Source organism: Anser brachyrhynchus (assembly GCF_964034855.1).
Source record: "Anser brachyrhynchus genome assembly, chromosome: 7".
Taxonomy (NCBI): domain Eukaryota; kingdom Metazoa; phylum Chordata; class Aves; order Anseriformes; family Anatidae; genus Anser; species Anser brachyrhynchus.
Window position 1 is genome coordinate 16412751 of NC_137701.1, and position 26085 is coordinate 16438835.

At 39.3% G+C, this 26085-nt stretch overlaps 1 protein-coding gene and 1 long non-coding RNA gene across 19 annotated transcripts in view; one reads left to right on the top strand and one right to left on the bottom strand.

Annotated features, from left to right (window-relative positions):
* PDE1A (phosphodiesterase 1A) overlaps nucleotides 1-19432 on the top strand; it is a 183690-nt gene extending 164258 nt beyond the window's left edge. For 11 of the 18 annotated variants that reach the window (XM_080600441.1, XM_080600443.1, XM_080600442.1 and 8 more), the window contains 3 exons: nucleotides 7742-8017; nucleotides 15689-15808; nucleotides 16135-19432. In XM_080600441.1, coding sequence (XP_080456567.1) covers nucleotides 7742-8017; nucleotides 15689-15765 — 353 coding nt within the window. In that variant the 3' untranslated portion in view covers nucleotides 15766-15808; nucleotides 16135-19432. The remainder of the gene's footprint in view (nucleotides 1-7741; nucleotides 8018-15688; nucleotides 15809-16134) is intronic. The other 7 variants (XM_080600434.1, XM_080600433.1, XM_080600435.1 and 4 more) reach the window with 2 other exon arrangements.
* On the bottom strand, nucleotides 3722-25335 carry LOC308198321. Its single transcript, XR_013953826.1, has 2 exons — nucleotides 25127-25335; nucleotides 3722-7067 (listed from the first exon to the last, which is right to left on the bottom strand). It is a non-coding gene; the product is annotated as an uncharacterized lncRNA (long non-coding RNA).
* Nucleotides 25336-26085: the final 750 nt, after the last annotated feature.

Genomic DNA, 26085 nt, shown 5'->3' on the forward strand with positions numbered 1-26085 from the left:
TAGCTGGTTAGAATCTAGAGGGACCTTGTGAATAGTGAGAATACTTTTGAGTACAGGTTTCTATTTTTTTAATATACATATGCTAAGTTTTTTTAAATAAAAGCTATGGGGGGATTTTATAGGTTTTGTGAAAGTTATTTTCCATTCATGTTTTTGCATTGCAATTAAAACTTTTACTCCATGTGTGGTCACTAAGAGCTGCTGGAAAAGAAGAAAAGAAGTTTTCACTAAATTAATATCTTCTATGGAGCACTAAGGTAGCACATATGTTCCTTGTTACATAATAATAAGAAGCAATCTTCCCCCATTGGTTCAGACTAGCAATATATCTTCTCTGATGTTGCGCCCTGCAAAGACTAAAAATCCTTAATCAGAGTGTGCCAAATTAGCATGTAGTAAAGAATGAAAAAATGTTGAACCCTTTCCACTTGAAATTCCTTTCAGATTGCTCTCAAGTTTGACTAAGTCTGTAAGTGAATAGCCTGAGACCTTGAACCTGAGATAATTTGTCCTGTTCTGTCAGGATCTTATGCTAGGTTTTCTGACTGTTGCTGAGAAGCCTTTAGGTTGCTCTGGACATATGTACAAAGCTGTATTTTATTCATATGTTAGTAGGAGCACCTACTGAGGGAAGAGATACCAGGGATAAATCACTGCCAGGTGAAAGGAATGTTGTTGCTGTCATTATTTCTGGAAAGATAATTTATTACAAACCCCAAAGAGCTGAGTGTGCCGAGAGGGTGACATGTATGAGGACAACATGCAGTGATAACAAGCAGGCTGGCTGTTCGCGGAGACCTCCAAACACTTCCTGAACTGACTTTGAATAACAGTACTTTTGCTTTTAAAAGAACCATCTGCATTCTTGTCCGTAGGTCTGCAAACTCTATATGTTGTTCCCAGACCACCAGATTAGATCCCAGACTCAGGAGGAGTTATCTCTATAATACAGTGTAGTAATACAGATGAACAAAAAATATAAAAAAAAAACTAGCAATAATCCTTGCAGTCTCCTGAGCATGACCTGGACTTGCTCTACCTTCTCACCTTATCAGGGTAAGGCTACAGGTGGAGCACTGTCTGGGAGGCAGTTCAGTGGAGGCAGTGGGTGCTGACGTAGATGGTCTGACTCCTGTACTCAGACAGGCCAGAGCAGAAGACCAAGACACACTGGCAGGGTTGTACACAGGGCAGCTTTCCTGGAGATCCAGCAGGTCCAGCTGCTGGTGCTACTGCTCCCTGAAATGGTGCTCTTGAGACTGTTGACTCAGAGCAGGCAGCTTGTGCAAGCAGCAAAGTGCCTTATTTTGGGAAAGCCTGTGTTAATAAGGAAAGCGCTTATCTACCCAGGCAGCAGTTTGTGAGCTTCTTTACCAAATGGTTCACAAAATAAGATGGCTCAATTTTTCTTAAAAAAAAAAAAAAAGGCCATGTCTTGTATAATTGATGCAGAGTAGCTCAGTCCTCTATAGCCTAAGGGTCCTCAACCTTTCACCACTGGAGAATTAGAGGAATGTTTCTCAGGCCTTTCGGGGAATTATGTTACCAGGGAATTACCATAATGATCAAACATCTGGGATTCTAATTTGAAAGCCTTGATGTTTAATTAATATTCCAAGCCCCTAATCACCAGATAATCTGTCTTTGTTCAACCCAACACAGTGATAAAGAGACCATTTCTGCTTTTTTTCAACACCTAGTAGTGATGGCTGCTCCTATTTGAATTGTGATAGTTGTAGCAACAGAGATGAGTCTGAGAGGTTGTTACGTTAGGGAAGATGTTTGCTTAATGGATTTTAAGGTCTAGGAATTATTGGCCTATTGAAAAACCTGTAAGAAACAACTTGTTGGGAAAGATTTAAGTGTCATAGAAGATACTTCATGATGCAGTTATACTTAGAACATAGAAAAATTGCACACATTATCTCGACTTTACAGGTGAACAAACAGAGGCACAGACAGCTTAGGACACTCACCACAGGTCATACAATAAAACAAAGGAATGCAGTGTACAGACCAAGGGTCTAGCTGCCAGTTGGATGGGCCCATCATTAAAGCATGCTAACATTGTTCAACTTCAGGATAATATGACCAGCAGTGCTATTCATTCTTCCCGGTGTATGCTTATGTGATGAGTTAACTGTTACAGGACCTGAACAAAAGTTGCATTATTTGTATGGAAAGCAATCAGTGGCAAACTGTCCTCAACACCTTTTGCCTAAGTGCTGCATGGCTTGAAAAACTAAGCAAGGCTCTCACACTGTCTTGTGCTTAATTTTGATAAAAAAAATAAGAAAAAAAACAATTTGCATCTCTGTAGTGAGGATCAGCTTTTTTTTTTTTTTTTTTTTTTTCCCATGGGCTGCAGCTTTGAATAGCAAATGTCTCTTCTGAAAGACCTCGCCATCATACCTGCAGGCCCCCCTCAGGCACTTTCAGACCTGCATCCTTCCAGTCACAATAACCACAGGGTTCAGCTCCATTTTGTCTGAAAGATTATCTCTGCAGACTCCCTAATAAGAAGAGAGTAACAGCTGCTGAAATGCAAAAATCTGATGGCATATTAATCTGATTTAGCAGACACGAGGAGGGGCGGGTGTTAGGAGGATATGTGTGGCAGTCACGGAAACCGACTGACAGTTTGGCACATGAAATCTACTCTAATAGACTGTATTAATCTGTTGGAGAAAAATAAATTCAGAGGGCTAACAGAGCCCCGTGTAGTACCAGAGACAGTGATTTTAATTGCAGTGCTAAAATGTTTAGGTCACAAGCAGTTTTGAGCTAATGCAGAAAAGTGTTAAGAACTGTGGTAAGAGAAATTTTCTGAGGTCTGAGGAAGTACAGTGACTGGTCTGAGCCAAGAGTGGCAGGAAACATTTAGTATTTGTGGTGTCCAGTACATCAGACTGAGGAACTGTAACTGAACCCAAGAGCAGGACCTGTTACCTGTCCCCCCACAACATATACCAGTGGGCAATAAAGCCTTTCCTTACATTCCCTGTATGACATAATGCTGTGGCATCAAGTGCCACTGGATTATATGGTTTGCAGTAGTTTTTATACTTCTAAATCTGTGATCAAATCTGCCTGAGGAGTTGAACATGGAAGGGGCTGGTGACTAGATAACTCTGTGGGTTGCTGTGATCTATTCTTGGGTTTGGAAAAGTCAGCCATGGTTGTTTGGGAACTCTTGGAAATTTCTTTAAGGAGTCCCAGAGGCACCAGGATCAGTCCTCTTGCTTTCTGCATAGTTTTGATCTTTACTGCTGCTCTCTTCCTCCTCTCTTTAAAATGGCTGATGCGAGAACATGTCTTTTGGGAAGACGCAGTTCCTTCCAGTGTTGTCCTGGGTTAGGTCTTTTGTCCCTACTTTGTGGAGTCTGGTTTTCCAGTAAAAAAGAAAACTGACAAGCCTAGAAATCAAACAAGTCTTGTAGTAATATATAAAGGGAGTCCATAACATCAAGTAGCATTCTTACTTAAAAATTCCTCAAATCATTTCATTCTTAGTGAAGCTGAACAGCCTTCCTCTCTAATTCAGTAGTTTGCTAATTCTTAATGCTTCAATGTCATTGCATCTTTCCATAAGGGTAAATTATTATAGCTTATTTTCAACAGAGCAATAAAAATAGTGATGTGATTCAACAGACATTAGCTTTACTGGTGTATGATGCTCTGACAGTAGCTGCCATTAGCTGGTGTTCCGCTTACATGTGGCTTTTGTGTTTTTCATCTCCACTCTTGGTAAGTCAGCACATGCTAAAGCAGTGCAGTCGCTGGAGACAGAAAAGTCTCATTTAAGCCCTCTACTGTACAGATGATGGTAGTTGAAAGATCTGTTTCTTATTACAGAAAGACCAGGAAAAGAAAGTCAATGGACAGATGGAGAAGTAAAAGAGAAAGTCCCAAAATGTAGAAAAGCTTCTTCACCACCTAGTAAACCTCATCCTGAAAATGTAGCTGTGCACACAGGCAGTAACGCAACTGAGCCAGTGGACATCAGTGCTGCAGCTGGTCATGCAGCCTCACCAGGGCTTGAGCAGCAGCAGAGTGGTGATACTCTGGAGACCACGGGGTCCTGCAGTTAACTCCCAGAGGCACAGTGCTAGCCAGAGCTGTATGACAGTTCTGGTGGTCTATGAAAAGTTCAGTCCTTCCTTGGACTGACAGGAATTCAGCACTCCAATGCAGTCCAGCAAACAATAGGTAACCGGTATGTCAAATTTTTACGACAAAATAAAGCTTCCAGCCATGTTCATTGCTGGCACTGGGAAACTTCATGAGGACTTAGCCTATTATTTTATTTCTTTAATAAGAAATCAGTGAGAATCCTACAACATTCTCATAAATAAAAACACAGTACAAGGTACTTTTATTGAAAAAAGGTTAGGATGTTTAGATGGTTTATTTATTTAAAAAATCTCAAAGCAACTAAAAGGTCACATTTGTCTAAACAAAGCAAGAAGTGAGGAGGATCTCAGCTGCTCTGCAGTGCTCACAGCTACCAACACTTTCTTGTTCAGCTGTGAAACAATACAAGGTGGGCTCATAATCAACAAGTACAATATTTATTTAAAGAACTTGCTTCAATTTTCAGACACTTATTAAGTCAAAAAAAGGTGACATAATGAAAGAGTAGTAGTATTTGGTCAAAGAGGGAAAGAAAAGAAGTCACCTTCAGTAGTTAACACATTTTCTGTAGATGCAAAAAAAAAACACAAAACAAAACAAAAAAAAACAACTACTAACCCACCAACTAACCAAACAAAAATGCACAACCAAACAAAAACCCCACAAAAGCTGAAACTACTGAGTAGCAGAATTTTTCAAGTATTCTGAAACCTGGCTGTTGCATCACAACTCCTGCCAGTTTTCCAAACAAAGGAATGCATGACAATTACTTTGCCAACATCCCAGCCTAAACACATGAGAAGAAAGATACCACTTATGCCATGTTTATTTATCAGACGACATTGTTTCTTCTCATGAAAGACAGTGATTTAAGGCAGGAGTTCAGAAATGGCAGAGAAGTACTGAAGAGAGGGATATGACTGAGCCATCCCTAACACATCTGTTAGGAGAAGAACGTTTTACAAACTCAAAGAAATTTTGCTGAATAACACTTGGATTCTTGTAAAGAAAACAAAACCAAACAATTGAAAATATGTAAATAAGCCTGGCTCCAGGCACTCTAACCAAGTTAAAACAGGGAGAGCAAAAATGGTAGCAACAATAATGCCTGCCCTGAGTTCACTGTAAAGCATACTTGTGCCTGCCTTTATCTGAATGGGTGTGATATTATTAAGATGCTCAGTGTCCAAAAAAGAGATGTGTGTTTTTTAGAAGGTGTTGTGGTTTAAGCCAGCAGGATTATTCAACAGCCTGCTGCTGCCACTTTTGTAGTAGTAGTTGGTGGCTGTTCTAGAATATGAATGAGAAAGGGAAGGTGAATGGGAAGGTGTCCAGCCTTGTTCCCCACTGAGATGGGGTCCCTGTGGAGAAAAGGTAAAGAGTGTACTTGCTAATAGGTTCCATGAGAATTTACCTGAGGTACAAGAATGACACTAATACTGGATACAAATACTGGATAAGGTTTGTGGTCAGTGTAACATGAGCATATGCTATATACAAACTGAAAAAACCATAAACAACCTTAGACCAGCCCTTGGAGTTGACAAACAACAAGAAAAGGGTTACAAAAAACAACCTTGAGAGCAAATAAATCAGCGTTGTGCTGGCAAGTATTAAAATAATATAATGCTTATAACAAATTATAAACAAATTTGTTCTTACACACTCTGGTCAGATCTGTTGTTATCTCACCCATTTGTGCCCACACAGGGGACCAAAAGGACTGTTGCAGTTTAACCCTGCAGGCAGCTCAGCACCACACAGCCATTCGCTTACTCTCCCCGCATCCAGTGGAATGGGGGACAGAACTGAAAAGTGCAAGAACTTGTGGGCTGATATAGGGACATTTTAATAAGAAAGAAAGAAGGAAAAAAAGTAAAAACCAACAGCAACAACAATAAAACCATCAATAACAACAACAAAATAAACAAAGCAAGTGATGTAAATCAGTTTCATGGGACAAAAGCCTTAGGTAGGTAGATTATATAACAAATGACAGATGCTTTAATTAACATATCTGGATTGAACATCACATTTGCTTCAAGTCGTGCATACTTATTTCTTAATGTCTTTAGTCCAACCACTTCTTTGTACGAGCTGTACTGAAGGGTGTAGAAAAAAAGAGTACTTGTCCAAGTTTCAGAAGTCCAAAACAAGTCTAAATTCTGTAGAAAAACTGCCTTTTGAAATTGCTCAAATTTGAAACTTCTTGAGTTTCTTAAAAGTATCCCAGAAAGTATAAGAACTTGAAAGGAAATTATTTAAATATTCTGTGCTTCTGCACCTCACCTCAGGTTTGGAAGTCTTCCTTTCCATCCCATTTCACAGGCCAAATTGCACCTCAAAGGGACATTTCTTTGGATTCAGGAAAATGATGTTACAGAGATGCCAAATGGATGCCCAATGCTGACTGTGGTGGAAATGTGATTGCAGTCTGAGATGCAGAAATATTCCTCTCCCTAAGTCATCAAATTCAATCACTTTTGGTCTGGATTTGGACTGGTCACTCATGACCAAAGTTTATTTCCAGAGACTTGCCTATTGAAGAAAATAAGTATCCAAATGGTTGGTTTACTTCTGTAAGACTGTGGGCACAGCCAAGTTAGTAATTTTATGCCATGACATGTGGCTATTTTGTGGAGGTATTTTTCAAACTGCAATGCTTTCACTTTTTAAATTGGTAGTATTTTGTATCTTCTGTATTAGCATACAGATTCTAAAATTTGAATTTATGAAATTGATTCCAATAACAAGAGAAATAGTGCCTTCATGAACATGTACAGGTTATTTGTATCACACTTTTCAGCCTGTGTCACAGGATTTCCATTCGCAGCTTTATTTTATCTTCTGGTTTGTCCTGGTGCTTCCTCTGTGCTGTTCTGTTCTGTCTCCTTTCACTCTGGGCCATTTCATTTGTACTTTTCTCCAAGTTTCTGCAACAGAGTATGGAATAGAGCATTCCATTAGTTTTTCGTTGTTGTTGTTGTTTTTTTTTCCTATAGCTTCTCTCCCCTGAACCACTATTTTCCCCATATTTCCTCCTTCCTATTCTGTATGTGCCACTAGCCATAATGGCAGCAGAACTGGACTGCATGTATATAGCCTTCTGATTTTTTTTTTTTCCCAGCCAAAACTCTGTGTAGCTGCCTTGGACTTTTCCAGCCTGGGAAGCCAACTTCCTTCAGGGCTTCGCTTCAGTTCTGACACCTGCCCCTTCCTGGCAAGGTGTTCCCCTCCATGCCCTTTCTCTGTTGCAGAACTGGTGAGCTCTGCCCCTCCCAGTCCTGTTGTGGTAAGCACCACTGCTGGTGCTTCATCATGGGGTCCTTCTGCTCACATCCTTCAGCTTACAGTGTGTTTGCTGCTGCTGCCTCCAAATAAAGATGTCCAAATTGGAGGTTAAACCGGAAAGCAGACCACTATGGTTCAGTTGCAATAGTGTAATCAGGACCAGAATCTGACCCTTATTTAACACACTGATGCACGTCTTCATGCAGAAAGTTTATGTTCACAGTGTTCCCATATGCAACTCAGTCACTACTCTGAAATCAAACAACTGTGGCATGTCCTTCATATCTAATTCACATATTTTGTTCCCTCTTTGTAGAAGAACTTGTGAGAAATGTTGATGAACAGGAAAAAGACCAGAGCAGAAATTCCACAGATGCACAGTTACAGGAAGAGACAAGAAGCATACAAAATGAGAGTAGTCAGGGAAGCGATGGTACAACCTGTCCTACCAGATCCATCGTCCTACAAGTAGTCACTTCCGACACTTCTCTGAGTGATGAATCCAACTCAGAAAAATGCACTAACTCTGATCCGAACCAGAAAGATCTCACCGATGCCCAGCAAGAAACACAGAATACAGACCCACTGAATGGTAATACTTCTTCACAAAGCACCAGTCAATCTAATGAAACTGTCCAGGGCGAAGCTGCAGCAGTGTCTGGTATCTCCTTGTCAAACACTGACAGTAGTGAAATATCAAAACAAGGTGTTGTAAAACCTCCTGGATAAGAAAGTTGCTTCAGGCAATGTAGAAGCAATAGTGTCCTAAACCCATCAAATAAAAGAGCTTTGATATAAGCAAGTATAATCTTCTTGATATTAGTTATTTGGTATTTTGTAGAAAGTCCTTCATATAAAATACCAAGACTTTTAGTTGAACTGCAAGAATGATCTTAAAATAATTTATAGGTGCATATTGCAATTAAATATGCTTCCTTACTGAAGAATGAAGTAAACTTTCAAAATAGAACTATCTAACATTTTGTAATCATTGTGCTATTAAAATGCACAACCTTAGTTTAGGCACCTAATATGACTACTATGTTGTAAAGTACATCCTTTGTACTAAATACAATGTGAATATTAATCTAACTTTGATCAATTTATGTAGATGCTATTTCCTAACAGTAGTAGGCCTGGGACTGGGTCATGCTCTTAATACAAAAGATCAGTCTCCTGGCTGTAGTTTCCAGGACAGGCAGAGCAGCCAAAAAAATCCTATAATGTCACAATACTTTTTTTGGAATGTAAGTATTTTATCACAAGCTGACTGTGGTTTAGTATCCGATGATTTTAAAACATTATCAAGTTCAAGATGCCCAAGCAATATGATTAGATGTTAGCAATGTAAAAGAAAGACATAGTGCAATTTTATTTTATTTTCATACGGTCTGAATTTGCTTATTGTTAGAATAAATTTGAGGTATTAAGGTAACAGGAATAATCAAAGCATATAATGGCATTTGTTTTCTTCGCTTCTAATTAAAATGTTAAACTCATTAATAATTTTATGACAGTGAGCCTTGAAATACTGTGCCAGAAATATGGCATTGTCTGAGCAACAGCACCGAAGTGCTTATGAAGCTTAGCTTAGACATAAGTATATGACTTGGCGTATTTCTAAAAAATCTTTTTTATGGAGAACTCCCACTTATTCTGGAGTCCAACGTTCTACCCAATTTCAGTGCTCCCATGCTTTTGTTGTTGACAGATTATTTTTTTTTTCCACCAGCAATAACAGATGGTTAATTTAGGGTGCTAAATCAAAATATTTACACTAAAATTAATTCCACAGCATTTGATTCCACAGCATCTAATAATTGACGTTTTTGTCTTTGACATGCATTTTTTTGTACCATTTTTTCTGTTAAGGTCCAATTTGAAATTTAAGTACCTTAGAAAAGTTTCCCATCTCCTGGGCGAGGAAGACAGTAGGAAAAATTACACCTGTTGTATTTCAAGCTGAGAAGAATGCCATTGTGGTGTAGCTGTCCTTGAGGGTCAGTAGATGATTTACGAACGTAAATGTTGTTTGTGAAATCAGATACGACTTGGCATGCAATTTTTGCACTCTGTTGCCTTGTGAATCTTTAAAATCCACCTTTCATATGAGAGTAGAGGTTTCTTACTTTGGAAAAAAAACTAATCTTTTTCTGAGGAATTCATTTGCCAAGGCAGGAAATTTGCTACAGAAGGCCTTATGTTTTAACACTTCAATCTACAAAATTTATAAAAAGGGTAGGAAGTGGTCGAGTTTGTAATAGTTTATTTCCAGTGACAAATGTCATCTAGAAGGTATATTTTTTCTTGAAGATGGTAAAAAAGATTAATAACAGGATTTCCACCAATCCAAGGAGGATTCTTCTCTTGATATGTCAATAGTCAAAAACAGTTCAGATGAATAATGGTGCAGAAATGAGAGAGAGATTCAAATGTTTTCTGGAAATAAATAGTGCTGGTAGTGTCCTGAATGAAAAACCAAAGCTTATACAAGGACAGCACTCAGCCCTTGCATCTCTAAAAAGGCAGCAGTACCTAAACCATGGAATAATAAGAAGTCATGGAAAAAGGGGAGATATATCAGGAGACATGATGCATCAAGTGATCCAGCACACAGTAGGAGAAGCAGCAAATTATTTTTCAAGGCAACTCCAGAGGCTGAGATATGGGCCAACACACGCTTACTGGTATTCACCAATTTACGCCTGAGCCATGATGGATTTTCTAGCTGATCGACACAGAAAGTTTTAGTATAATAATGTATGCTTCTCTACTGAAACTAAACATCTGTACCTGAAAAACCTAAACTGTTGCATACTTTGGAAGTGAAATGGAACTGAAAGGATCTTTTCTCCAAACTGCTCTACACTATATGCTGTGCCTTTCCTCCTGGTGAGAATATGTGAGAAGCACAGGCTACAGCTCATGCTGTTGATAGAACACGCGCCCAGCTATGGCACATTCTGAAAAGTTCTTCAAAATACATTGGAAACTATTCATCTGCTACAGTTTGTTAATGAATGCAGTCATCAGTTCTTGCTGCTGTCATGGTGAATGACACTGTTACTCAGCGAACGTATGTGTTCCCAGTTCATTGCATCTTGCATTCTAGAATAGTGGCTTTTCACCTGTTTAGACCTGGGAAACCTTAACGTTTTTCCAGTGGACATGCACATCCTTAGTCACGCAACTTATGCCTACAGAAAATAAGACAGCATTTTTTTTAGTCTCGTGAACCTTTCGTGGACTCTGTCACAAGTAATTCCCGGTCCCTTCAGTCAGAAAACAACAGGATGAGTCTGGATTTCTCTTTTGCTTGAAGAGCTTTCTGGTTTACACTACCACAAGTATTTAATTGAGTACTACAATGGATAGAATAAAGATATTGACTAGGTTTTGTTTTTAAAGGCATCTGATATTTGAAGGTCTTTTCAGTTGTCATTTTATGTAGCAGATACTTCTGTGAAACTTCTGTTCTTTGCAGTATGTTGAATTGACTCTCTGCCATCTCCTTCAGAAATTATTTGTGTTCACATGCCAGCGTAGATAAATCACAGGAAAGTGGAGAGCTTGATGTTTTGCGTGGTTTCTGTAGCATATCAGTGTCAGTCTAATACTCTCTGAACAAGCTCTTTCAGATATTCCACAGATCAAGGGTGCAATGTTTAATATTAAATTTACTTATCTGAAGTTATTTGATATTACATTGCCCTTGCCCATCTCCACTGAGCCTTCTTCCATTGTTAGGGTTTATTGGTCAGTCACAATGTCATTTATGTTTCATTTTTATTTCATCAAATAGTTTGATTTATACTTTAATAACGTTTAATTCTTGCATTGTCCCTATTTTCTCAATATTTAAATCTGTCATAGAAAGCTATTTTGAATACTTTCTGGTCTTTTGAAATGACTTACAGAGCAACTATGTCATCATATTCTTAGAACTTTCTTTCCTAAGGACAGATGATTAGCCATATTACTATTTCAGTGAGAAATTTGACTACATACTATTTAAATATGATATTTTAAGTCAGCAGAAACTCTTTCACAGAATTTCCCATTTAACATATATTTTTCACAAATTGATGGGATATTAAAATCTCCTGTTAAGTGCAAATGATGAAACAGAGAGACATTTGTATATACCGAATATGTATCTTATCTCAAATTGCTTCTCGTTTTCCTGGATGGAACATATTTCTCACTATGTGAAAAAAATGTGATTTAATTGAAACTGTATTTTCTAATGGAAAATACTGAATTTATTAAAACAGTTATTTTTTAGTTCAAGAATTAAGTGAGAATTTTTTGTTACATATGAGAAATATTTTAAATGTATATTTAGAAGATCTTCTTAAAGTAAAAATAAGATTGCAAATAAGAAACTGGTGTTGCAAATTTTACACAACATTCTTCACTAATTCATAATTTAAAAATAACCAACATTAAAAAATATGTTTTGCAATAGCTCTGATGATTTTGCAGGAGACTCAGGGTGGATGAAAACTGAAGAGTAATGACTGGCTTTTGAGTGCTGACCATCATGACTGAGAGACTCACTGAAGTCTTGGCTGCAACACATTTATTCTAAGAGTCCAGTACTGTCCAGAATGATGGAATTGTTAGGATAAGGTAGTATTTGTGCATGGAATTGGACACATCAAAGGAAAACAACAGTGCATGTTTCCCTCTCCAACCTTTATATAAATTCTTAAGTCTCACAGGAAGTATGAACATAGAATATACCATGTCATCATAATTAACTATGTTTGTTTTCTCATTAAAATATTTTTTCCATGGGAATAAAGAAAGGCTGGGGAAAATAATACAGAACAGTCAGGAAGAGTAAAAATCCAAAATAAAAAAATACAGCAGTGTATGTTTCCATGCAGGAATAAATGCACATAGAAATGAGAACAGACTTGAGAAAGAGAGAAGCTAACTGTGGATACCAGGAATCTAAGAATTAAAGAATATATATATATATATACACACACATATATATATTTTTATATATACATGCATATTCCTTCTGGATTCGGCCTTGACTAGGAACCACCATTACTCTTAAATGTTATTTTACGTATCTCATCTACTGTTCCTCCATGTGGAGTAACAAGTACTTTTCTATTACTTTTCCACTGCTAATGGCCAGCAGACTCACACAGGACACTTTTTCAACCAGGGCAATTTTCAGCAGAATGCTTCACTTGCAAGCAAGCAGAAGGTAGCATACATAAGACATTGTTTTCATGATGATTATTATTTTTTTTTCTTGGTTTTCAAATTAGAGTATTTTAATCATTTTAAGAAGCACTATATATTTATCAGGGCATTATTAACACTCTCCATACAAAATCTTTCTACCTCTGAACTTTCTGCCAGCCCTGTACTAAGGATGGGGGAAGCAGGCTAAAGCAATGCCCAAAGTGCTTGCTGACTCACCCTGGGTGGAGAAGCAAGCTCCTGGGTGCTCTGGGGCTGGGAGAGAGACCTGAAAGTAGGTAAGGAGAAAAGCAACATAGTTATTCAGATTTAATTTCATATGTTAGCGGTCATTGTCCTTTATAAAAAACAGAAAACTAACTCTCGGCATTCTGTAGGAAAGCAATTGCAATATAACAGGGATGGAAAACAAAGGTAATCACAGGGGAAGATGATCTGCCTTCTTGGATACTGTCACCAAATAGTTAGGCATACTATGAGAGGGTTCTCTGTTAAAAAAAAAAAAAAAAGACAGAGAGAAAAGGGATTGTTTTCCTTTCCTCATATCACATCTCTTTCTAGGGTTAGTTCTCATATGCCATCACATTTTATTACCAGGTTTTGTTCTGCCCCATGTCCTGGTCAGTGCAAAGGGAGAACTGGGCACTGGTAGGAGAGCTCAGCTTGGGACTGAATGCTGCTTTCCTCTGAAGCACCTCTGTCCTTTCCACAATCTCACTGTCATTTAATTGAATGTCACAAGATTAAGTGGAACTATTATAAGGTGATTTTTTTTTAAGTGATGATCTTCCTTTTCTCCTGAGTGATTTATTAATTAGAACATTCATTTAAAAACTGCTTATGTTTTATTAAACAACTCCATGTTTCAATGATTTATAATGGCTAATTGGCACGCTTTTAACTTTTCACTCATGATGATAGCCACATTAATCCTTAATATCAAAATGTAAAGGAGACAATAAATCTCTGATAAAACAGATTACCAGTAACTTTGTCCCATGTGACAGTAGAGGACTATCCAGTCACAGCGAGTTATAGAAAGCATGCAGAGCCTTCAGCAGTCACTATCTGAGAGCCTCTGGAGGATAACCAGGTAAACCAGCACAAACACACACCAACAACATGCCAGTTTAATTTATGGCCATGTGGGTGGCATCAAGTTATCATCCATGCCGTGCAAGTGCTGGGGGCAGCTCAGTCTTGTGGCAGCCCTTTGGTGCTCAGCTGCGTTTTGCTGTGTCGGACGGAACCCTTCCTGTCTGTGCAGAGCAGGTCAGATCACAGCTCTGTGTGCTGCTCGTGGTGTTCCCCATGTGTGGCTAAACAGAGCTGCAGGGCTTTGGGAGCCTGGGCCTGGCAGAAGCAGCTGTGTTCGTGCCAAGGATGAAGACGGAGGGAAGGTGATACTAAAAGATCAAGTGACGTGCTAGTAAAAAGAACACGGATTATGAGATAAAAGCTGTTAGTGACCATTCGGAGGTTGCTGTAAAATTGGCACACTGACACACTGAAAGTTATGTATGTGTTAGAGTTCACTGTTTTGTTTCTACGAAGATTAATGCATTTTCATTTACATCAATACATTTTTGTTTCTATGAAGATACACAGTGCCTGTTTCACAAGGCCTTCACAGAACACTCTCACTCCTAAAACCATGGTAGTCAGTTGAAGTCAAGTATGAAAATTAAATATTTAGAGCAATAGATTGTGCTTTCATACCCCTCCCCACCTCCTCTTTTTTTTTTTTTTATGGATAATAATAAAAGTTTTTCTGAATCCCTCCAAAAATAACTGCAGGCAGGAAGATCTGGAGAAAATTTTGTTCTAATTCATTTTACTTCATTTTATAAGGCTTCAAAATACTTTAGAGACCTGGCTGTCTATCAGCCACACACACTACATTCACCTAAGAAAAGCGAGGGGAAGAACACCAGTTACAGAGTGGGCAGCATCCTGGCAATGAAACCATTGGTAAAAACCAGTAACAAAATTCTCTGGTTTACTGTGACGCAGTGGTGAAGTCATAGCTATTCCCCATGCTATTCCCCATGCTATTTCCCCATGCTTATTCGCATGAGCTCCCATTCCTCTCTTCTTTCTTTTCTAAACTCTGAGCCTCTTCTTCAGCTTTGACTTACTGTCTTTCAATTTTCCATTTGAATTGCACATCAACTGCTTTCCCTTTTAGCTACTCGTGCCTTTGGGTTTTGTCTTTCAAAAGTCTTCCCCAACCTGTATTTTTATTTCTGTAGCTTTTCCCCTTCTCCCAGCTCATCTTTGTTACTTTTGAGACTCTGTGCATTTCCTTTTTCACATTTTCAGTTCAGCATTATTAATCACTGGTGGGACCACTCCGTTCATTGGTTAAAACTGAGAAGTTACCATACAGCTAGTAAATAATACTGTAAGGTTGTTGCATTTCCCCCATGGCTACCATCCAAACTCAGTTTATAATTTTCCCAGCTGTACTCATTCAAAATCACTCAAGGAATAGTTTAAACAAGAACTCAGTATTATGATTAGAAGTTTGAAATCCGTATTGTATCACTTAGTTTGAAAACTACTCTTGTCACTCGATATCATTTCTCCTATCTGATTGAACTAATTGAATTTTTAATACTTGACATTGACATCTTCCACTAAGTGAAACTTGCCCCTATTTTTAATGCCTACATCGAAGAGGATTCAAACAGCACATCTCTGCAGATGGTGAATTTTGACTTTCAATAAGTTGGAAGATTAAAAAAATAACACTTCATTACTGCTTGTGTAAATGTTGTATTTTTGTTTCATGGTGTGTGGTCTATTGCTTTCATTCTATCTTTTGCCTTTTGGATAAACCACAATGATTAGTTAAGTCAGTCCTATATTTATTTTAGTAAGAAAGAAGTTAAAGAAAGCCATGACTGAAACCTCACTTTAACCTTCAGATAGAAAAGGGAGAAGAGTTTCTGCTTGTCTAGGGCTGTGCAAGTGCTATTTATTTGGTATACTTCCTTGCTTGATTTCCCAATAACATTCTTTTTTTTTCTTTCAGGTGAGCCTATACACTGTAAGAAATCAGAAGATATAGTAAAAGCCACTGAGCAAAAACAAGCACTGGTACACAACTAGATTTCCTATTTCTTAAAAGCTTCTGACATTTCAGGCAGGACAGGTAATTTTGATATTTATTTCCTATAAAGAGGAGAGATTTATATGATAAGGATTCACTTATTGTTATTATTATCCTCTTTGGTCTATTCCTGTTGTGGTTTTATTACAAAATTTTGAAACTGGAATATGCTATAGCCCACTCTATGTCCCTTTAAAAGTTATTCAATACAATAGAAGGGAAACCCAATACTTTTACGTGTCTGAATTTTTAATGTGAGACTAAATAATCATGCAATAATAAATCCTTGATTCAATTATATTAAATACTGTGAGTAATAGTAGTTAAAGGCCTATTGTTTACAAATTTTCATTTGAACCCTGTTGCAGGAGAAAAGAAGAACACTGTCTGTTCCTGCACCTGTGCTCTCAGAGGCTGTTATCTGTCACCTTATTCTTGGATCATCCTGTTTCTGTGCAGAGTGATTGGACAAAATGATCAAAAGTGTAAAACATTAAACCCTGAGCTGGTAACTCAAGGCACTTAACAACTCTCAAAATTTCAGTTGTATTTGTTGTTGTTATTTCCTCTTCTATTCTGCTTTCTTAAACTAGCCAAAATGATTTTTTCAGCCAAAGTTGGACCTCGCTCTGTTGTATCACTGACACCAGACATTTCAATTAATCATGAGACATGTGAAAACATGGCAATGATCATCTGCACTGGATTGCTGTTACATGTCACTGCTACTGGCATCCAATAGAAGTGGAAAGTCAAAATGAGATGTTGCTATAGACACTTGTTCATGCAACCATGCTGCATGCAACGTTGAAGTTCTACTCGTTAGCTTCCTTTAAATATCTGGAATTAAAAATATGTAGACTGTGTGGGAAGTTCTAGAGTTGTACAGATGAGCCTGCATGAATGATGACTCTTTCCCTTTGCGGTGGCTGCCATATGGAGAGAAATGGTGTTTAAGAAATCAGTATTTGAAAACCTCTTTATAATTAATTGAATAGCATCCAGTATTATGATTAAAACATTCTCAGTCCAACAGTGTTTTCTCAGATGTCACAGCAGTGGTGTCAGCCCTACCATGAAGCTGGTGCTTATTGTTTTGTAGGCGGAAGAGACTGCTACATGAATACCTGGAAATTGCTTCGTTTCAGCAGAGTTCTGCCTCTCAGGCAGAACTGGAAGGTGGCACTAAGACTTATATCATGGTTTTTCTCAAATGCAAAGTTGATGACAAGTATGCAACAAAGTCCTTCCTTGCCTTGTTTCATTAAAAGAAAACACCAGAGCATCTTTCTCTGAGAGGCAGCGAAAGCGGAGCACGCAGGCGGTTACCTCTGCGAGAAGTCTCAGGATGAGCCATCCAGCCCCAGCTGTGCCCGGAAAGAGACTTCATGTTCATCTCTGCTTCCCTCAAGCTGCACGGGCCCCTCGGCTTGCCCCTTGGCCTCATGCAGCCCGCCAACGACCTCGTTGCAACAACCGCTGCAGCCTACCAGGAATCCTCCACCCCCCTCTTCAGGTTGTACGCTTGCGGGTGAGTTGGGTCACTGCATTCCCCGTTCCCCTTTTTGGACCCCGTGGTTATTACCTCACTGACCAAAAAGTCTGCAATCAGCCATGGTCCACTCTGAAGAGGACTCGTGGAGGCAGTGGCTCTCCCCTCTACGCAGAGGCCTGTGTACTACTCACCTGCTGCTTCAGGGATCTAACCAGAGCTCACGCGTAACATAGGCACCAGGCTCAGCCTCAATAAAGACACGTTATCCCCCAATTGAAGAAGGAATAGTAAACCAATCACCCCATATGGAGGGAAGCGTACACATCCATACCTTTGACTGTCTCCTTTCTGACAGCACAACCATTGAAATTGAGCTGGGAACAATACAAACTCTGAGCCCTGGGATAAGGGCATGCCAAAAGGTGGAATTTCTGTTGTTGAATATGTAAGCCATATACACACTATGCATAATTAGTATGCATAGTTTTAACTTAAGAAATATTTGTGCATATAGGTTGTAAAAAGTGCATTTAAACTGTTTTGTGTATCTGGTCCAGGGCTTGTATTTGGCATGGACAAAGTTCTGTACAGTGCAGTTAAAGAATGAAATGTTAACGAATGAAATTGTATCATATATGTTATAATGCAATTGATATTTTTTGCTAAGAGTTAAGAATTTATATATTATATGCCAGTGTTTGAGCAAATCATTAGTAGCCTGGATCACTCCATGCACCTTTGCAATCCTTTTCGGGGAATGTTGGGCAAATTTTTTCCTTTATAATGAAATGTAAACCATCTTATGGTTTCTCATAGTCATTATGACAAAAGAAGCATATTGTTTATATCAGACTTTTTTTTTTTTAAATGTAAATTGCCATATCTTGTGGCAGTAGAAAATCTTCTTTAAGATCTGAGAATTTTGGTTTTATGTCTTTTCTCTCGAAACATGGGACCTTATTTCAGATGTGTTGAGCATCTGCAGTCCCACCAAATTTGAAAAGATCAAAAGATGACTGGTATTTTTAAAAATTAGGCCAGTTATATCTTTGTAATGTTCTTCAATATCGTGATTTATGCTTCATCGACAACAGAAGTCAGGAGCAATCCAAATGTAATGTTCTTATTGTATTTTCAATTTCAGACTTTTACTGTAGTTGAAGTTGACTTTTTCTTTCTGTATCTCTGTCCCATCACCGTTGAGATACTCTGCAGAAGTTTTCTCCTGGAAATAGAAGCAGAAGTTATAGCTGATTCTGCAGTCTACTGGGAGCATCCTGTGGGGCTCTTGGTGTCCTGTTGTTATACCCGGTCCTGTGATCTCCCACTGCAGAGGCTAGGAGGAATTCCTGATCTCATAGGAGGTACTCAGTGCCTGCAGATCTCCTTCATTAATATAGAAATGTGAGTTGTGTATAAATATTCCTACTTGCTCATTTGTATTCAGTTTTAATCACTGTGGTAGATGTTACTGAAATACAAGCAGAGTCCTTATTTTTTCTTTAAAGCCAGCTAATTCTCTTTCTTTCTTCCTTTATTCTTAGCAAGGTTTTATCTGGACATGACCCAAAGCTTACTGTGTTATTTGGATGAGGAGAAATTTACTTTGGTGGAGAAGACCGTAATAACCAACATGTGTTAGCTAAGGCTTTGACCTTGGGTGGAATTCACATTCAGATGGCAGAGAGGCTTCTTGTTGGGGCCTCTCCTGAACAAGAATTTCTCTCTGAAACCTGCAAGGCTGCACTACCAAAACACTGCATGGGGCCATAAGAAATGGTGTTTGTATATGCATCTCTCCCACAGCATTATGGGCATGTATCCCTGCATCGAGCACACTGAGGAACTGTAGCTGTAGATTAGCCCTCAAGAATTTTATTTTGTATTTTTATCTTGAGATATCTGACAAATATATTATGTAATATTGTTATGGGTTATGATCTAGCCAGTATTTTTTTATTTAATTTTCAACAAGGCAATCTACAAATGTGTGTTTTTATTCTGCTGTATTTGTCCGTATTTCCTATGATGATATTCCTAAATAAATTTGATTTGAGGGCAAGGATCGTGAAGCTATTGAATGCTAGTTACAAATTTGCTTTACTGAAGCATTGCTCATTTGCATATGATTGCCTTTGGAAAGTGACAGATCATAAATGGTTGTTTCCACACCTTTTGCCTGCTTGCAGCTCCATGCTTTTTCCGTAACTGTGCCAGTCTGCCATACAAACTCACTTGCATCTCATAGCACTCTTGAAAACAATTTCTCTCAGTAAGCTTTTCCTTCTTAACCTTTACTGCTAAAGTAGCCCTCATATGAAGGAAGCCATAACCAATAAAGCAGTATTTTCTCCCCAAAATTTTAACCATGGGCTGGCATTGTTGAAATTGCTGGGACTGTTCATGTTAGCAGCAATTCTTCAGGAAGGGTGCGACTTTCAGAGGTACCTCTATGCCATAGCATAAGTTTAATCAGCAGAGTTCAGTGGTACAGGGCCTCATTCTGCTACAAACGGAAATCAGTGGAAAGAATCCCGTTGGCTTGGACTTGCATCACATCCTAACAAGGTGCATGATGGTAGTAAATACAGACATCTACTTCATAGCATGTTCTTTGCAATTCCTTTATCCCAGATGCTCTCCCTCTTCAGCCACATGCTTGAAGGCTCGTCATGTGTTGTAAGTATGCCAGAAGTCAAACAAGCAACTACTGGGACCAAAATAACTTCAAATTAAGAAATTAATCAAGATCCCTAGTTGTAATGTATAAAATGCATATTTTTAACTGACTATAGAGTTATTACATGAGGAAGTGGAAAAGATAAATATAACTAACATTCTTCAATAACGGCTTAAAATTTTAATTTTAGAGTAGCTTAGCAAAGACTTATCTGAGAGGGGAGTGCATCCAAATGTAAATAATTATTTGAAAAATCAAATCCATGAAAACACAGATATGGAAAAATGAGTAGAAATGGCATTTAATACTATAAAGAAAAGAAAGTGTTCTCTGTCAAATACACTATGCAAACATTTAAGTAGCTTTCCTGGGATAGTTTTACTTTCCTGGTCATGCAATTTTTTAATGGGTCTCCATTGTCTGTGTCCTGGGACAGACATTCAGAAGTTTTACAGGACTGTGGACTTCTAAGTAGTCCTCTGGGAACAAAGAGGCAACTCATAACCAGAGAGATATAAATGTGGAGGATGTGGGGGAAAAAAGAAAAGAAAAAAAAACACCTTGTAAAAACACGGATTTTAACTGTTTTGGGCTGTTGGGCTGAATGTTCCTACAAAATACTTCTGCTTAGGCAAGTCCTCTTCCTACAGCCCTTTTGCAGTGGGCAGCAAAGGCAGTGAGAGGCTGGGCGTGTATAGCTCAGCCCTTCGATCAGAAGGAAAGAAAGCATAATCCCACATTTGGTAGACTGTCAATAATTGAAGTAATTAAGGTGTTGAGGCAAATAAAACTTTGCAAATAAACCAAACAAAAATAAAAACGAAAACAAACAACAAAATAAAACAAAAACAAAATAAAACACAAACAAACAAAATACTCCCAAACCCACAACTCTAAAAGATGGCAGTAAAACTATTATCGATGCTTCTTACATATGGATTGATTACTGTTGGAGAACTTTTCATTAGCTAATCTTGATAGGTACTGTCCTCAGCATATGTACTCTAAAGCTGAGGAGTCTTGTACATTTGTAACACCATATGTAGATCACTTTTACAAGTCTGAAGTAACACAAAATTAAACACATGAATATAATGCGGTCAGAGTCAAAATAGTAAGTGGAATCTGGGCCTTGAACACAGTTCAACAGAACAGATGATTTTTCATTTTGTTTGGACTGTAGTTATAAAGTTGTCTCATCGTCATATAGGGTCTGATCCTGAGCACTTACACAAGCAACTCTCCTGAACCTGCAAGAAGGACTTTTAGTAAAGTAAGACCTTAAGGCTTGTATCAAAATATTGTGAAAAACCTATCAACGAACATGAAAGTATGTGCTATTTATTTATATATAGCCTGTTATAGTTTTCTTTGTCCAAATTCAGTGAGCGAATGGGTCAAATGCACCCATGCTATAATGCCATGAAAACCAGTCAAATCAGTGTAATTATGTCAGGAATTAATTTGATAATTGGGTCGTGATAGGTTGTCCCTATTTCTCTGTATTCAGCTGTATTACTGAGGGTATTCTGCAGCAGGAGGAAACTCTGATATTCTGTAGAAGGCACTACTCAACTTCTAGCTGCCTTTAATTCTTTTATTGAAATTATACTTCCTTTTCTTTGAGAACTCTTTCCTTTTTTCTTTCCAGTCAGAAATGAACATTTGACTTCATTTCCTGAGGTACTCCAGTAATGTACAATTCGAATGAATGGCAATGAATTTGTGTCAAGCACTGTTACTTGGTGGATAATGAATCTTTATTTTAGTATTCGTGTCTGAGAAAGACCCCCGTTCTGTTACTAACAAGGTGGTTTTGGGTAGTGCAGAACTATGATTGCAGCCATAAAAAGTTCTGAGGGACACGTGCGTGTCAGCAAGCAAATAATGGGTACAGGATCAGGGCTACACAGTTGATATTTCCAGTAAATTAGAGAATAAAAACGGCACAATCAATTTAAATATTATTTATAATTGACCTTCATGTCTGTTTTTAATATTCAATCTGCTGAGTGTTTAAGAAAGCAATTAAAAGTCCCATATAATGTTAAAACCCTTGATAAATGTAATAAACAAATGACATATTCAAAAGAGAGAATCTATGTCCCATTAGGAGAGAAAAAGAAAGATGAGAGCAACATATGGCAGTATAATTAGCATGATTAGGGAAGCACATCAACAGAATTTATGCTGCAGGGAAAATGTAATAAGAAACCAACACACTTTCCTCACTGCCTTGAAAACTGCAAATATCGCTTTCTGAAAAGGAGAAGATGCAGAAAGGCTCTCTGGCATTTAAAGCTGTAACTTGTGTTCTTCTGTCTTTATTAAAGATGCACACAGCCATCTGCAAACCATTTATTTTTTGCAGAGTTCACATTGTCCCATTGCTTTGATTAATAAGGAGCAATATTACACCTCAGCTGCTTTTCAGAAAGATGCTATTTTGGAAACCTAATTAATACTCGCTCCACAGTTAGCTCGAGGTGTTCGTTAGTGCCAGATACTGAGTTTTTATTTGTTTCTCATTATGTGGAGAGTATTGCTTCTCAATGCCAACGTTTTTGTTTTGTATTTTGGAATAACCTTTCAACACCTCCACTCTCCCCAGCCCTCCATTCAGAAGAGCTAATAACACCTGTCGTCATTATTTTAACATGCCCATTACGTTTGTCAAAGACAATGTAGGTTATTTACATAGTTAGACTATCCTGATGCACAGCAAATATTCCTGCCATTTTCTGAACAGTTGGGCGAAAGAGAAAAGCAAAATTTAGAAACCCAGCAATGCAATTCAAATTTCAGCTTACCACTAAGGGTCAGTATAAACTAAGTAAATGAATTGTTACACAACCAAAACAGAGTAAGTTTTGCCTAGCAGGAGTACCAAATATCTTTCATGCCCTAGAAATACCAGATTACTTTACAAATACTGCCCCCCCCCAAACAAATAAGGCTTTTAATAAGGCTTTTGACAAATAAGGCTTTTGACACCGTTCCCCACAACATTCTCCTCAAGAAACTGGCTGCTCGGGGCTTGGACTGGCGTACGCTTCGCTGGGTTAGAAACTGGCTGGATGGCCGGGCCCAGAGAGTTGTGGTGAATGGAGTCAAATCTGGTTGGAGGCCGGTCACTAGTGGAGTCCCCCAAGGCTCGGTACTGGGGCCGGTCCTCTTTAATATCTTTATTGATGATCTGGATGAGGGCGTCCAGTGCACCCTCAGTAAGTTTGCAGATGACACCAAGCTAAGTGCGTGTGTCGATCTGCTCGAGGGCAGGAAGGCTCTGCAGGAGGATCTGGATAGGCTGGAGCGATGGGCTGAGGTCAACTGTATGAAGTTCAACAAGGCCAAGTGCCGGGTCCTGCACCTGGGCTGCAACAACCCCAAGCAGCGCCACAGGCTGGGAGATGAGTGGCTGGAAAGCTGCCTGGCCGAGAAGGACCTGGGAGTATTGGTTGATAGTCGGCTGAATATGAGCCAGCAGTGTGCCCAGGTGGCCAAGAAGGCCAACGGCATCCTGGCCTGTATAAGAAGCAGTGTGGCCAGCAGGTCGAGGGAAGTGATTGTGCCCCTGTACTCGGCTCTGGTGAGGCCGCACCTCGAGTACTGTGTTCAGTTTTGGGCCCCTCACTACAAGAAGGACATGGACGTGCTCGAGCGAGCGCAGAGAAGGGCGACCAAGCTGGTGAGGGGTCTGGAGAACAAGTCTTACGAGGAGCGGCTGAGGGAGCTGGGCTTGTTCAGCCTGGAGAAGAGGAGGCTCAGGGGCGACCTTATCGCTCTCTACAGTTACCTGAAAGGAGGCTGTAAAGAGGTGGGGGTTGGTCTATTCTCCCACATGCCTGGTGACAGGACGAGGGGGAATGGGCTAAAGTTGCGACAGGGGAGTTTTAGGTTGGATGTTAGGAAGTACTTCTTTACCGAAAGGGTTATTAAGCATTGGAACGGGCTGCCCAGGGAGGTGGTGGAGTCACCATCCCTGGAGGTCTTTAAAAGACGTTTAGATGTAGAGCTTAGGGATATGGTTTAGTGGAGTACTTAGTGTTAGGTCGGAGGTTGGACTCGATGATCTTGAGGTCTCTTCCAACCTAGAGAAATCTGTGAATCTGTGAATCTGTGAAATACCAGGTTACTTTACAAATACTGCCCCCCCCCCCCCCCCCAAAACAAACAAACAAAAAACCATAACCCAAATCTATAGCAGAAATACCCTTGCTCTAGGCACTGAACTTGTACAAACTCCATCAGCCAGCTTTATTGTATCTGGCAGTCAGTAGCATGTCACCAAGCGGCCTGAGGCTTAGTAAAGAGTGCAAAAACATCTTGCTTGATATTTGCCCAAGGTGCTGCTGCTGAGGATGACCCTGCTGCCTTGCTGGGTAAAGGAGTGAACTCAACAAAGCACGAGAGACATTTAGCATCCACTCAGCTGCCAAGTATAATACTCCCTGCGGAAAGGTCAAATGTAATTGCACTTGTGAGGAACGAACAGAACAACTGAGACTTTTATCACAACCCACCATTGTGCTGAGCAGCTAAGGAAGAAAATAAGGAGAATAAGAGAAGACCCGTAGACCTAAGCACCAATGTGGAGAATGGATGGAGAGCTTTAGGAAGCTTTTAGCTTCATGCTTTAAATACACCTTATGGTGTACCCTGAGAACTGGGGACAGATAACACCTTAGGTGTTCTTCACAGGCCTGACCTACCCACAGGATTTTCATGCTATGCAGAGGCTGGAGTTTTGGTGTACACAAGAGCTCATAGAGGACGGACACACACATACATGCACGAGGATGTAATCTCTGTAAAATCAGTAACACAGCTGGGGCCAGCTGTCCTAGTGCAGATCGCCACTTGCCATCTGCACTCTGTCTTCTAAAAACCTGCCAGGAGAAGGTATGCTGTCCCTTTAGGCTCCACAGAAATAGGGTCCCTCATAACAAGCTCATGTCTCAAACTGTAAAAGAAAGAAAGACAAGAGAGGGGAAGCCTGCACTGAGCTGGGGCACTTGCCTTCATGGTGCCAGCTGCCAGACACACAGAGGTAGCCCCGGAGCCTGCAGGACCCTGTTAGGTCCCTCCCCAGCCACCAGCAGCACTGGAGCTTGGCCAGCCACCCACCCGTTTGCCTCGTGGAACAGAATAAACATGTTTTTAAAGAGCACAACCCACCACTGACCTTGTCTTTGGTACTGCGGTCTGTCAGAGAGAGGACAGACGGACTAAAACCCCTTCCTCAGGCAGCAGGACTGCAGCACCATCGTGTTACAGATGCTTGACTGGCTTCAGTAAAACCAGTGGTGCAAGAACTAATGGGAATTTTTTGATTATTGTAGTAGCTAATCAGAGCCTTTTCCAGTTCACATTGGTGGGGACAATTAATGGTATTATGAGACGACAGCAGGGTAATCTTTGAAGATTTCAGCAGCGTTGATGGCAGGCCTAAGAGAATGCCAGTAATTCAGTAGTTAAATCACCAGCAGGATGACAGGAGGTTTCCTGTACACTACACACCATACTTTCCCCTAAGAAAGTCTGCTGTCAGCCAAAACCTATGGCCATTCTTGAGCAAAATTCCTCTGACTTCAGTGGAAATTATGCTTTAGAAAGGACTTTTAAATCTTGGCTCCTACTTTGTATCTATTTAAGTATTATCTGGCTTTGCACCTGGAGAATAAACAACACATACCATCCTGTAAGTCAAGGCGTGGAATTTTTCCAACTAACTTATTAGCACAATGTCTCAATAAATCTCTCTAATGGGAAGGATCTGTCATGGAATAACAAGTATAACTTCAGAAAAAGAAACAAGGCTGTAAAATGCAATAACAAAGTGCTTTTAAAATGCTATACATTAATGAGTTAGGGGATTCTGGGAAAAGACTGACACCAGTCCAAAGAGACAGTTTTCTTTCAAATCTTGCTGTAGTTCATTCTGCAAATAACATTTCCTACAATATTTTGAAAGCAAGAACAGGCAACATACAGCAGCGTGGAAGGATGGTAGATGTAAGAACCTGATGGGGGGAGAGGAAAAAAAAAGAACACAGAGTTGCCCATTAAAGAAGAACTATGTTCAATACTTGTCTTACTTGCCTTTTTAATTAATTAATTTATTTTTATTTATTTATTTTTTAT